This window comes from Protopterus annectens, chromosome 3.part0 (assembly GCF_019279795.1).
Source record: "Protopterus annectens isolate FY-2018-M chromosome 3.part0, PAN1.0, whole genome shotgun sequence".
In the NCBI taxonomy this organism is placed as follows: Eukaryota; Metazoa; Chordata; order Ceratodontiformes; family Protopteridae; genus Protopterus; species Protopterus annectens.
The window spans coordinates 621,535,723-621,551,177 of NC_056731.1; the positions used below are offsets into that span (position 1 = coordinate 621,535,723).

The window sequence follows — 15,455 nt, forward strand, 5'->3', positions numbered from 1 at the left end:
TTTGTCCTTATATTGTGGTATCATTCTGGGCGAAGGCAGGATGCTACTCAGGGCTAGGGTCATACCTGACTGGGCCACATGATCCGAGAGCTCTTCCATGTCTCCTTTCATGTAGTCCAGGGAGGTATGTCTCAAGTCATTCACTCCAACATGGACAATGACAGAGTCATATTTGTACTTGTTGTGGAGTGACTTGAGTGCATGAGTTATGTGGCGGATCCTGGCACCCGACAGGCAGCTCACTGTAATTTTCTACTTGTTCATCCTGGTGAGTCATCAGTGTGCCTGACTATAGAGTCACCTATGACTAAAGTGTTAGGTACATTGTCTTGCCTTAGGGGCTGTTGCTGGGTGGCACACTGGTGTTGTGAGCTATGTGACATTTTGATTGTGATTGGTGTTTGTTTATGTTTCAGCTTCGGAGGTCCTTGTTGCTTGGGCAGGTTACAGTTAAGGTCCTCCACATATGTGGATTTAGTGTTGCTATGTGTGGGTGTTGGTGTGAGTTTAGAAGGGCTATGTGTTGCTTGAGGTGTAGTGTGGGTGTTAATCTTCTCCTCTTGACTGTCTAGCACAATCTTGGGTGGAGAGAGCTTTGCTTCCAGTTTGGCTATGTAAGTGCATCTCTCACAAGTTGTAGTGTTGGGTGGTAGGAGGAGAGGGTTGTCTGCGTACATGAGGCAATTGCTGCATTGCCCTAGTATGGCCAGATTCACCAGATGGACAGGAGAAATCAACGGAAGCTGACCCTTGGACATGCCTGGTTTTGGTGCTTTTTTTTTAAAAGTACAGGAGCTGTTTTCCCTTACTTTAGCAAGGTACTTTGCAATTATAGGCTGTTTAGTGCCTATGATTAATTTCTCTTTATTAATAAGGAGAGTTGAGTGCTTGTATCAGTTTAAGGTATCCTAGTGCTTTCCAGCAGGTATTAGAGCAAGTGCTAGTCACAGGGATGCTTAAAGGTAAGATGAAAAAAAATGGTTTATCCTAAACACTGCAGTGTGCACTAGAGACGTTAGATGTGAAAGTAGGTAACTTAAGTTTTACCTATCTAAAAAAGTTGTTTTAGTTGAGAGTCACTATTTTTAAAACAGCAAGATAGATTGAAAGGGGGTGATCACTTTTGTATTCCGGTACTATGGAATACAGTAGAATGGCCAATAAATTTAAATAGTTGAAGGGGAGTGATTTCACAAAATGATAATTTTGTGCTTACTCACACAAGCCAGTGAAAGCAGAGAGGAAATGAGATATATGGTCAAATTAACATAAGAGGCAGGCAACTAGACAGACAGTGGTATTTAAGAACACGACAGTGACAGAGTGGGGGGGGGTAGGGAAACATTTCTGACTCACAAGAGACGGAGCTGTGGGGTCTTTTGAAGTTTTAATATGCAGTTAAAAGCAGAACACAAGCAAAACACAAGATAAAGAAAACAATTCACAGCAGTCAAAATATAAAAAGGCAATAAACTAATACAAAATACAACAAATAAAAAGCAAACCAACCTTTCCCTCACAGCAAAGTGTAGCAGAGTATGGGTGAGCCTTTCCAATAAAGCTCTGAAATGTTTTATTTTACCCCTTAAAAAGAAGGTTTAGTTTCATGCTCCACCCCCTCAGTTCACAAATGATTAACCTTAAGTGACCTATTTTGTCTTATGTATGAGACCTTAATTGATCAGTTTTAATTTCTGCCTGACTCACAAGAGACAGAGCTGTGGGGTCTTTTGAAGTTTTAATATGCAGTTAAAAGCAGAACACAAGCAAAACACAAGGTAAAGAAAACAAATCACAGCACTCAAAATATAAAAAGGCAATAAACTAATACAACAAATAAAAAAGCAAACCAGCCTTTCCCTCACAGCAGTGTAGCAGAGTATGGGTGAGCCTTTTCAATAAAGCTCTGAAATGTTTTATTTTACCCCTTAAATAGAAGGATTAGTTCCTAGCTCCACCCCCTCAGTTCACAAATGATTAACTATAAGTGACGTATTCTGTCTTATGTATACGACCTTAATTGATCAGTTTTAATTTCTGCCTGACTCACAAGAGACAGAGCTGTGAGGTCTTTAGAAGTTTTAATTTGCAGTTAAAAGCAGAACACAAGCAAAACACAAAGTAAAGAAAACAAATCACAGCACTCGAAATATAAAAAGGCAATAAACTAATACAAAATACAACAAATAAAAAGCAAACCAACCTTTCCCCCACAGCAAAGTATAACAGAGTATGGGTGAGCCTTTCCAATAAAGCTCTGAAATGTTTTATTTTACCCCTTAAATAGAAGGTTTAGTTCCTATCTCCACCCCCCTCAGTTCACAAATGATTAACCTTAAGTGACCTCTTTTGTCTTATGTATGAGTCGTTAACTGATCAGTTCTAATTTCTGCCTGACTCACAAGAGACAGAGCTGTGGGGTCTTTTGAAGTTTTAATATGCAGTTAAAGGCAAAACACAAGGTAAAGAAAACAAATCACAGCACTCAGAATATAAAAAGGCAATAAATTAATACAAAATACATCAAATAAAAACCAAACCAACCTTTCCCTCACAGCAAAGTGTAGCAGAGTATGAGTGAGCCTTTCCAATAAATGTGTTCTGTTTTCTAGTCAAAGGAATGCTACTCAAGATTTTTAGTGTTAGAAAAGGAAGACTGAAGTTGGATATCCATTTTGGATCTATGCCATGTGGAAAAAAGTCTGTGACGAAAGCCTGGTTGATGTTGATTGTGCCTTTCAGGTCCAAGCAACCTTTGTTTTCACATTTCAAAGATTAGTCATTGTGTTTCCTCACCAGGAGGGTCTTCTGTTTCTACAGTGCAGCAGAGAACTACATCCAGCTTAGTGTCAAGTGGTTTTCTGCTCATGTGTTAGATATCCCATATTAGACCAGGAAGATATAGGGGTGTATTCAACTTTAAAATTACTTAATTTCTCAACCTGGATGCTGGTGTTTTGATCTCAAATAGAGAACGTTTTTCTGCTCAAATGTTAGATATCCCACAGTAAGCTAGAAAGGCAGAGATTTATATTCAGCATTAGAATCTTCAACTAAGAGATCTTATTTATCCAAAATGGAAGACTTTTCATTGCTGTAAGGGAGCTGGCATTGTGAAGGTCTTTGCATAACTCCCCACAGATCATACATTCTTTTTCCCTGTTGTCCAGGTATCTGTTGTACAAGTTCATCAAAGCACATTGGGCTGCTTTAGCAGCATCTCTTCCTCAGATCCTTCTTAGTTTCTAAACCTACAGTGAAAATTCATTATGGGCAATAAGTGCATAGGTTGTTCTAATGGTCCCATAGACCATTTGAAGAGTGTAGCCCAGGTGCCCTAAAGCATTATCTGGTTAAGTAAGATGCTAAGGGTCACTCAGTAGGCAAATGAAGGCTGAGGGAATCAAACACTGGATCACAGTCAGTTCTGTGTGCTAACTGCTAGATTCTGGCACTGAAATGTCTAAACAATGGTTTGCTTCCTCCATGGAATCCATGCCTCCCACAGCAGAATGGTAGATTTTTTTTTGTTGCTAGGAATGCAATGGTCAGTATGATGGTTGTATGGTCTTACAGTACATCTCTGTGTTTGTCTGTCTGTCTGTCTGTCTAACTATTGATCCTGTCTGGGAGTGGAACCTAGTCAAAGTAGGAAAATAATTTTCTTGGGTGGCGAAAGCCAGGGTACCTTTTGGCTAGGCTTATATAGGCCCTAGGGCCAATAGCCTAATACCTACCTATGAACCTATAGATATTATAGGAGCCTGGCACTGCTCACCATAGTAGCACAATGTTTTACTCTGGTTTACTCAAAGAGAAAAAGAAAGGGTTTAAGTACAGTACCACTCCTGCTGGTGAAATGATAACACTGGAACCCTGTGCATGTTTCTGTTTTGTTAGTACCAATTGATTGGCTCCCAGTTCTAACATTTAGCCGTAAATAGGGACTGTATGTCCAGAGGCACACCCCCAGTTAACAAATATTTCCTTTTCCTTTTTTTTTTTTTTTTTTTAAATCAAGCGAGTCAGCCGTTCGGTATGAATGGCATCCAAAAAAGTATTTAACCTGTAACTGCCTTGGTGATGGAACCCACAAGTCTGATTTTTTAAATGGCAGCAGTATCAGTTTTGGATTGTAAGTGGCTGTAGAATGTTCTTAATTATTTGTTGCATTGCAAAAATCTCATGTGAGTTACTGCTTATTTGACACTAGTTAAAGGTAAAGGAAAATATTTTGCAGTCTGTGGTCAAGAAAAAGAATCATCCATTTCTGTGTGTTTTGTTTGCTGCAGTGAAATATTTTTTTTCTTTTCATTAGATAGCTGTTCCACTATTCATGAGTCTGATCAAGAAGAGAAGGTAAATGGAGATACCACAAAGCAGTTTAACAACCACACAAACCTTGCAAATAAAACCAAACAGGGTATGAATTTATGCTGTATTATGTTATGCATTTTCAAGTATAGAAGAATCAATACCATATTTGAAGGTTAAATTTGCTCCTATAAGTTAAAATGATTTGCTGATGTTTTTGTGTACATAAGAACATTTGATGAGTGCCACAATATATTTTCCAACTTGTCATTTCTCACATTTATGTGCTGTTTTTAATAAAAAGCTTTGCAATTTTTTTATTAAACCACTGTCCAAAAAGTGTATCTTTTCCTGTTGTGACATTACGTTGTGGTAATGTGGTGTGTCTGTAAACTGTAAATGAGCGCCTTTGCACATGAGCAGTGGTGCACCCATTTAAATCTAGGGATGCAGGACCCACTTTTCTTATGCTGATATTACCAACCATATGGGAGGTTGACTTAATGGTTAAGGTGTTTACCTTACAGACACAAAGTGTAAGGTTTGACTCTTACCTGAGGTAATTGGCTAGGCTTAAAATGGCCCATAAGGGCAGTTAGCCTAATACTGATCTATGAACCTGTAAAGCTCCCTGTTTTTTTCCTCATTGATGTCACTTCGTGGAAACCAAATATATATTTAAAATATTTTTCTAGGTGAAGGAGAAGCCATTAGCATTCTGTAATGGGGGAAAGTACTGTTTGGTAGTTTGTGCACTACATGCTGTAAGAGTCCGAATATTGGCAAACCACTTTAAACTTAGTGGGCCATACCTGGTAAGCAAGGCTTGAAATGTAATAGGTTGTTGCAAAAACTTATAAATATTATGTGTATATCTGTTGTCCTCCTGGTGTTAATTTTCATATTCATTTTTAGCACTGATATTATACAGCTGTCTATGTGCACCTGTTTGACTTTTTTTTCTGTAGACTCACTCCACTCTGGATATGCCCTAAAGATGTAACTTAGAAAAAAAGTTCATGCTGTTCTTGGTGAAGCCATGCATACAGAATATAAAGTAGTTTGTAAACTGTCAGACTGATTCACTCAGTCTCCAGAATCTGCCCCATCTGTTCATCCTTTTGAGAAACTTTCTTCCACATGATGTGAAAGATCAGAGAAAGGTCCAGAAAAGAGATTTTTTTTTTACCAAAATGAACTCCCAGACACTGATAGAGGCCCCATTGCCAACTCTATGATTTACACCCTCAAATGGTGCGTTTCTACTACTGGGTTATTGGATCTACTTCACACTATCCAAACAACTTTCTGTTAGTCCCCAAGAAGGCAAAATAGATGCATCCTGGCTCCAAAGATGTACTTCATTTTCTAACCCTCCCCCAAACAGTGTCTTAGGTTGTCTTTGATTCATGAACTACTGTACAAACCACAGCTGTTTAACACACACCTTACAAAAAGTACATTTAGACAAATTAGGGAAAAGTTTGTAGGAGCTGCCTTTTCAGCCATTTCTGTTATTTAGAAGGACACATCTGAGAAGTTTTATCACTCTTGGATTCTCCAAGATTTAGCCAAAGAGAATCTTCTCTTAAAAATATTGGAAGGCCATCAAAGTATTTCATCAAGGTTTCTTATTATGAAGCTACCGGTGTGATCAGCAAATAAGTTACAGCAGACATTTGATTTGCAGCCTTACCTGGTTATCCCTGACTGCCTTTATTTATTTCATTTTATTTATCCTTTATTGACTGGGTTAGTCTCACTAGGCTAGTGGCCTCTCTTCAGTGGAGATCCGAGGTAGTATTTATACTGCTAAGGAAAAGTTGCCCAGAGCACTGGAAACCTCTCCTACTCTTTTTTAGTAGGTTCCGTGGGATCTTTTGTATCCTTCTAAGCTACCACCAACTCAAGCAGATAGGACCTCAGTTTAACATCTCATCTGAAGGACAACACACTCAAGAGTGCAGCCCCCACCCCCACTCCCATTTTGGACTGCAGTGCCAGCAATCCATCTACCTAGTATGGGAATATAACCCACATCCATCAGCATGAAAACCTACCTGTTATTTCACTGACACTGCAAGAATTCATGGTATTTGACTACGAATGTGCTGTTTACAAGGTCTTGCCTTTTTGATGAGACCATTAGGGAGAGCACAATGTTGCTGCAAGTAAAGGGTCAGCATACAGTTGCTGTTTCCAGCTTGTGCTGTCAGTTCAGTCAAAGGCTGCAGTAAGCACAGAAGTAGTCTGTGATGCCTGTGCACTGGCCCAGTAATCAAGGAGCCTCAATCCTCATCAATAATACCAGTGAGGGGCGTCCACATTGGGAAGCATAACAAATACACACACAGTAAAGTACAGTTTCCCTTAAGAGCACACAGAGATCACAGTCAGTCTGGAGCTGGTTTCTCCCTTTCTCTCCAGCTCCCCAATAAGACTCCCCACTGGCACAGCTATAGGGTACAGATCTCAGCCGTGTAGTCAAGCCAAAACCTCCAGTGCCCTCTGTCCAACCAGTGGTTCGTGTCCCTGCCCAAGTAGCTGACACACACACACACACACACACACACACACACACACACACACACACACACACACACACACACACTTTGAGATTTGGTTTATATACAAACACACAGACACTCCTGCTGAAGGCTGGCACAGGTTCTCCAGCTATGCCCACTCCTGCCAGGCTATAAGGTAGTAATCACTGCCACCAACTACTGTTATCAGCTACTAAAAAAGCCCTTACCAAAGGGTGTACAATTATTACTGTGCAATATTATTATCTAGTCAGTAAGTGTGACGAAGAGCAAAGCTTATTTGGAGTGGCTTTGCACAGTATCGCTATATACATGCAATGTACTCTAAAGCTTAAATTATCTCTACACAAAACAGCCATAGTTGAAAGGTTTAAAAATATTTAATAATAAATAATAAAAACACAAGACAAATCTTCTCAGTTCAACACAGTACTGGTCAAAAGTTCATGAATCACATGAAAATGCTTAAAATAATACTGTAGCATAGTTTGACATAAATATAGAAAACAGCTAGTCTAAACTTACTATTTTCTATCTATTTCTTAAGAAAAACGCTAAAGTCTAAGATCCTACTTACATACGGACAGAGCAAAGCAAGTGCTGGCGAGTGGTCAGTTCTGAAAACAAATGCAAGATGCTCTGATTCTCTCTCTCTCTTTCTCTCTCTCTCTCTGAGAAAGTCTTAAAAATAGTACATCACTGCTGACTCATTTTAGATTGCATCATTCTTCTCTGGATTCCAGGCTAACAGTTTTAACATTTCTTTGATCTTGCACCTGGCCAGGAAACTACAGTAATAAAAAGACATTATATATGTAAAATCTAGCAATTAACTCTGGTCTCAAAATAATAGAAGAAATTCCTCAGTCCAGAAATTATGTCTCTGAGCCTTGAGATCAAACAGTCATACACTGCTTGACTTATCAGCTTTCTTCCAGCAGAGTGCACTGTGTTTACATTTTTGAAGTTCAACATTTAACACAGTTTTCTTACATTTTAAGAGGACAAGCCTGTGGATTATATTCATATTTACAATAACATAGAATTGTCTACAAAATTCTATCTAGCTAGGCTGACAGCCTTCACATATCTTTGCATATCAGCCCCCCCCCCCCCGACAACTCAAGCTAGTTTTTCAAGTGACCCCTGAGAAACATTGCTTGAGAGGGTTAGGTCTATCTGAGTATACCTTAACCCATTCCCTGTCTTGTGAGCCCATGTGCATTGGCGTTGCTAACCCCACTGTGGTGCTGCACTGAGATATATGCTTGCAATCCTAGGCTCCATCTTAGCAACTTGGAATTTAGCTGGCTGGCTGGTGTAATCATGTTAGGGGATTGTGATCTGTAACTACAGTGAATTTTCTTTCATACTGATAAGGCTGGAGTTTCTGCAGTGCTCATGCTGTGGCTAGACATTCCTTTTCTACAGCTGCATATCACTCCTCTCTAGGTTGAAGCCTATGACTGAGATAAGCCACTGGGTGCTCTTCTTCCTCTGAAGAAATCTGGCTAAGTACAGCTCCCACCCCATGGTTCGAAGCATCCACCTGCACAACAATGTCTTTGCTGTAATCTGGACTGGCTAACACAAGGGGGTCCTCCCAAAGCTTCTTTATGCTTCTGGAATGTCTTCTCACATGCTGGGGTCCACACTACCTTACCTGGCCTGTTTTTCCTTGTCAGGTCTGTGAGGGGAGCAGCTATGGTACTATAACTGGGGATGATCTTTCTGTAGTACCCTGCTGTCCCTAAGAATGCCCTCACCTGCTTTTTGATAACAGGTGCAGGCCATGCCTGAATGACTTCCACTTTGGCAGGTTCTGTCCTGATCTTACCACTCCCCACTCTGTCCCCGGTAGGAGACCTGTGCCATACCCACCTGACATTTGCTGGGCTTAATGGTCAATCCTGCCCTCTGTAGTCTGCCCAGCACCTCCCTGACATGCTGAAGGTGCTCTTGCCAGGAATGGCTGTAGATAGCAATATGATCTAGGTAAGCAAGGGCAAATCCTCCTGCTCCTGCTAGGATATGATGTTACAGCCTCTGGAAAGTTGCTGAGGCATTTTTCATCCCAAAGGGCATGTTTGTGAACTCATACAAGCCAAAAGGAGTCACAAAGGCTGACCTCTCTCTAGCACTGGGAGCCAAGGGCACCTGCCAGTAACCCTTGCTAAGATCAGTGGTAGTAAGATACGTAACTCCACCCAGCTGCTCTAGGGCCTCATCTGTCCTAGGCATGGAGTAAGTATCTGACTCTGTGTGACTATTTAATTTCCTGTAGTCCACACAGAACCTGGTGCTGCCATCCTTCTTTAGCACCAGCACCACTGGGGAGGCTCAGGGACTGTTGGACTCTTGAATTACCCCTAGTTCCAACATCTCCTGTATCTCCTCCCTCAGAGTCTGTTTGACTCTCTCAGGCACCCTATAAGGGGCCTGCCTAATAGGCCTTTGGGGTCCAGTATTCACGTGGTGCTGCACCAGGTGGGTGCACCCGGGTTTCCCAGTAAACATGTCCCCAAACTCCTGTAACACTGCTCGGATTTCTCGAACATGGGTAGAAGATAGCTGCTGGGACATTGCTACCCTTCCACTGAGGTGTCAGTCCAAGCCTCACTGAAGAGATCAGTCACCAGATCTTCCTCAGACTCCTCTTGCAATCCACTGCAAATACTCAGCACAAGGGCCTACCTATCATGGTAAGGTTTCATCATGTTAACATGGTACAATTTGTGCCCCTGCCTCCTGCATAGCAGTTCTACCATGTAGTTAACATCACTTACCTTTCTTACCACCTTGTAGGGTCCCTCCCAGGCTGCTTGCAGCTTGTTGTGTCTGACAAGAATGAGAACCATTACCTACTGCCTTACAGCATACTCTCTAGCTCGAGCATTCCTGTCATACCAGATCTTTTTCTGCTGTTGGGCTTCTGCCAGGTTCTCCTGGGCCAAGCCCATGAGTTCCCTGCACCTTGTCTTGAGGGTTAGGACATATGCCCACAACACACTCCATGTGAGATTCACACTCACCTTCCCACTCATGAATTAAATCTTGAGGTCCCCTCACCCTATGCCCATACAGCAACTCAAAGAGTGAAAAACCTGTGGATTCCTGGGGAACCTCTCTGTAAGCAAACAACTGATGGGGCAAATATTTGTCCCACTCCCTCTTAAACTGGTCTGCAAATGCCCATTGCATGGACTTGATTGTACAGTCTAACCTCTCAACAACACCAGTAGTCTGGGGATGGTAGGGGGTTGTCTTCAGGTGCTTTACCCCACAGTAGTTCCACAAGCAAGTCAGCAGGTCTGACATGAAATTGGCACCTCGGTCAGTCAGTATTTCTTTTGGGAAACCTACCCTGCTGAAAATCTCTAACAAAGCATTTGCCACCTTTTCTGCCTCAATGGAGGACAAAGCCACTGCCTCAGGTTATCTTGTAGCATAATCTACTACCACTAGGATATACTTTTTCCCTGTGAAACTTGGGGTACTCAGGGGCCCCACAATATCCATAGCTACCCTCTGAAATGGCTACTTAATCAGAGGTAAAGGCACCAGAGGAGCTCTCACCTTGCCTCCTGCCTTGCCTACCTTTTGGCACTGCTCACAAGTTCTGCAGTACCCTGTTACATCTCTGGAAACTCCAGACCAATAGAAGTTCTGCATAATATGTCTGTTTGTACGTTTTATGCCCATATGAACTGCAAAGGGAATATCATGGGCTATGGCTAGAAGCACCAGATGGTAGGCTGTAGGCACTACCAACTGCTATATCCTCTCACCTTCTAGCCGTCCCTCAGGGGTCCACTCTCTATGCAGTAACCCTTTGTCCCAGTATACAGATTCCCCCTTCCCTTGAGAATCAGGTGCCTCACTAGCTACCTGCCTCAGGCCTTGCAGTGTAAGATCTAAAAGCTGAGCCTGTCTCAACTGTCTCTTTGTAACCCTTCCCAGCTCTCCTTCTACAGGAAGTCTGGCATCCTCTGACAGCAGTGCTTCACTGTCAGCCTGGGTACTACTACTCATCTCTACCTTTGCAGTCACTCTATCCAAGGGAACATCAGTACCCACAAGCAGCTGTGGCTCACCTTCCGTTTCACTGCTACAGAACATCTCCCTCCCTGAAGTAACCACCTCACCAGTCCTGGCTGCATGTATGCAGTCTGTCTGGGTCTCCCCCAGGCAACCAGACCCACATGCTCGTCTTGAAGCCTGACTTCGTGTAACTACATTAACACATAGTACTGCCTCATCAAATCCTTCCCTATCAGGACATCTGCAGGATGGTAGTTTGGTACCCCTGTTGTCTCAAGACAACCTACTATTGACATTTTGTCCTTCCTACTTACTGGCTCTCACCTTTTGTTCCCCACCTTGACTCCATGGACATCTATATGCCACATCACCCCACTGGTTGCATTCAAAACATTTAACCCTAGGTCATGGACGTCTACCTGGACTAGTGGCTTCCCCTACTACTGGCAGATTCTGTTGGGGCTGTCTGGGCTGCCTACCACTGGTTCCTTTACACTCATGAGCAGAACTGGGGGTCCCTTTCCTATGCAGGGATGCCCTGCTTGCTAGTTATAGGTCTCCCTTCTTCGACAACTCATCTGAAGTCGCACATTGTCTATCAGCTAACCAGATCCTCATGTCTTCAGGCAAAGTGCTAAGGGCTTGTCCCCTCACCAAAAGGTTTGCCAGCCCTTCAAAAGTGGTGACCTGACATCCACTCACCCATCTGTGAAAATAAGTGCTCAGTTCAGCAAAATATTCACACACACTTTCTTCTGCCTTGTGTCTATGCTCACAATACTTTTTCCTATAAGTCTGAGGTGTTGGCTTAAAAATTGTAGCAGTCAGTTCTTAACAGCAGTATAATTTAAGAAATTGTCTGACAGTTTGGAAAGTACATTTACAGCTTTACCATTGGATAAGGGTGTCAGGAACTGTACCCAAAGCCTTTGTTCAACATCATACTGATAACATACCCTCTCAAACATATGATGACACCATCAAAATTATCCCCCTGTCTGTAAACTGCGGAAGAAATTTACTGACCTTTTGTGCTTCTGGGGTCTGATTACTCCCTTCCCTATTACTTCCATGACTCTGGCTAAGAGTCAGCATTTCCTTTTCATGCTGCCTCTGCCTCTCCTTCTTCTCAGCTTCCAGGTGTAGCAGTTTCTCATTCTCCTCAGCCTATAGACATCTCAGTCTCTCTGCTGCTTCTGTTTCCAAATGCCTGGCCTCCAACTCAAGTCTCTTTAGCTCCAGATGGATTTTTAAGTCCTCTGCACAAAGGTTGAGCTGTCCATTCTCTGAATGTTGTATATCTCCATGGCCAGTCTGATCGCCCTCCTGATTGCTGTTTTCTGATGCAGCTGTGACCAATGCTGCAATCATGTCTGCCTTAGTCAGCCACAGTTGAAAGGTTTAAAAATATTTAATAATAAATAATAAAATGCAAGACAAAGCTTCCCAGTTCAACACAAGAGTTCAGAAATCACAGGAAAATGCTTAAAATAATACTGTAGAATATCTAATAGTAATAAAAAACAAAGACACCACCAAAGGGTAAAAGTTGCTGTGGCTTCAACAACTATGTAAACCATTTCAGAAATAAAACGCATCCACAGCGACTAAACACGGCAGGTATAATCCACAATTTGATGATAACACTGAATGTCCACAAGGCACAAAAAGAAATGTAAACTGGTTTATTAAAAAGTTAGTGCTTTCACCACAAAGGCTTCATCAGACTTATAAAATCATAAAAAATCCAAGCATTGAAATAGTGCAACATAACACCTAATTGGTTGCGACAGCTCTTGACATCATACATTATTAAACAATTAAAACTGATTCATTAATATTCATTAATGAAAAGAAATATTTGAAAGGTCCATGCAGTAAGAATAAATATACATGATATTGACAAAAGTTAATATGTGTATGGCCAATAAACCATAAAAATAAATATAATTCTGAAATGAAATATATTGGCTATCAGTTAGAACCTTCCAATGGCTACGTGTAGCTAAATTGATCTAAATTAATCTGTCTAACCAATGACTAAATATTAGAATACTTTATGTAAAAACTTAATAATAAAAGCAATAATAAAAAACAATAAAATGCATTTCAAACAACATATAAATCAAGTATCTAAACTTTGATATTGCACATAAAGTCAGTGATGCTGACTGAAGACAAACATTTTACTAAAGGTATATTCAAGTTTGTATATTTAACATAAACAACCTGTTGGGTAAAATGTTGGGTAATATAACAAAATAACCTTCACTTCAGTATTTTTAATCTCCTATTCCATAGGATAGGTTTCAGAGGAGTTTTGTCGTTCAACCCTGGTAATCTATCTGCTCTAAGTCTAATGATCCACCTCAATTCACATTCTTCTGTGTAATTTTCAAGGTCACCACCTCGTATGTTAGGACTGATAGTCTGTACGACTGAAAATTTGAAAACATGTGCAGGACCTGCCTGTCTATTATGTTTGGCAAGAGCATTGATTTCGGAGCCAATCCGTATTTGATACAAGTGTTCTCTGATACGTTCACGGAACTTCCTATTCGTCTTGCCTATATAAAATGCTTCACAGGACAAGCACCTAGCAATATAAATAACATGTTCACTTTGGCAACTGGTTGCTGTATGAAAAACAAACTCTTGACCTGAGATGGGATGTATAAACAAAGATCTTGTGTCAATACATCCACGCTGATTACATTTGTTGTAGGGTTTGGTGTTTTTTTTCATTATATAAGTAATTACTGTTCCCCCTTGCATGTGTGTGATGACACAGAATTTGTTTTAAATTCTTTTTATTCTTATACAAAAATTTGGGGTCATTCCCCACTATCTTTCTAATGTTGTCATCTAAAAGTAACGTACCCCAATGCTTCTTAATGATGTTGCTAATTATAGGCATGTCAGAACTAAAGAACATAGGGACACTCATCTCACAAATACCCCTTGACTGTGTGGTGTTATCACAACTATTGTTGTCAGAAAAATAGGGATTTGCTCTGGTAGTTCTTAGTTGAGTGATCTCTCCAATGGCTTTGTTAACTTCTGATAGATTATATCGTCTGTCTACAAACCTTTTAGTGAGATCAATTAATTCCTGTTGATATCCTTTCTCAGATGGGTTAAGTCTAGAGGCTCTCATAATCTGACTTCTGACTACATTACCAAATACAAAATAAGGGTGCATACTATTCCTGTGTAATAACGTGTTCCTATGGCATACTTTCCTATGTATGCCAGTATTGAGAAGACCACCCTCAAGTCTCTCAATACTGACGTCCAAAAAGGAAATACTTCTTCTGGAAGAGCACATGGTAAATTTAAGAAAGTCAGTCAGTCCATTAATAGTAGAAACAAACTCTATAAGATTCCTCTCATCTCCCTTCCAAACCAAAAACAAATCATCGACAAAGCGTTTGTAAAACCCAACGATCTGTCTGAAACTTTCCAAGGGGAATAATAGTTATTCTTCCCAATTAGCCATAACTATGTTGGTGTAGCTATTGGTACACAAAGTGCCCATAGCTACGTCATCATTCTGGATGTATGCACAATCATCAAACAGAAAGATATTATTCTGTAAAATTGTCTCTAAGAAAAGGGTCAAAAAATCTATCACATTACTATTCAAAGAGGAATGTGTAGATAAATATTGGTGTCTTCTCAACACCCACTTCATTGGGTATCACGTTGAATAAACTTTGAACATCTAATGTTACCAAAATATAAGATTCATCTTCTTTAACACTTTTCATATACGTATACAGGTCTAAAAGGAATTGTTTACTATCCTTTAAAATGACCGAGTTGGCTTCCACAACGGATCTTAAGAAGTGTTCTAAATAAATAAGGTTCCGTTACCCAGCCCCGTCCTGCCACTATTGGGCACATGGGTGGTTCGGATAAACATTTATGGACCTTGGGAAGGCCCTGAATTATCGGTATTAATGGCTTATTAACCCTCAGGAACTTAAATAATTCTGTGTTGATGTCACAACCCTTCAACAAATCATCCAACATATCATATATTCTATAGATCTTATTCACTACTTCCGTCATCTCAGTTTTGGTATAAAAATTATCCTCTTGTAGCAGGCTTCTCATGCTTTCCATATAGACATCGCGGTCCATTACAACAATGGACCCACCTTTATCGGCTGGTCTAATAACAATGGATGCATCTCTGCTTAGATCACTGAGTGCTTTCCTTTGTAGAAAAGATAAATTATTGTTCTTATTATTATTCGAAGTGTTCATCTTATACACATCCTGCTCTACCAATTTGGTGAAAGTGTCTATAAAAGGATGTAATGTAGGAACATATATGCTTGGGGGTCGAAAAATCTTTGGTTTCCTTTGACCACTATCGTTCCCATATTCTAGCTTAAGTTGAATGTTGCGTGCAAACATTTTAACATCTATAATGGTATCAGTGAGATCACTTTTACTTGTCGGAATAAATGCCTGGCCTCCAACTCAAGTCTCTTTACCTCCAGATGGATTTTTAAGTCCTCCGCACAAAGGTTGAGCTGTCCATTC

The 15,455-nt window shown here is 40.7% G+C and overlaps 1 protein-coding gene across 3 annotated transcripts in view; it reads left to right on the forward strand.

Moving 5' to 3' along the window:
- Window positions 1-15,455, forward strand: part of BBS9 (Bardet-Biedl syndrome 9) — a 2,479,230-nt gene that overhangs the window by 2,307,485 nt on the left and 156,290 nt on the right. For all 3 annotated transcript variants that reach the window (XM_044065020.1, XM_044065022.1, XM_044065021.1), the window contains one exon: window positions 4,319-4,423. In XM_044065020.1, coding sequence (XP_043920955.1) covers window positions 4,319-4,423 — 105 coding nt within the window. The remainder of the gene's footprint in view (window positions 1-4,318; window positions 4,424-15,455) is intronic.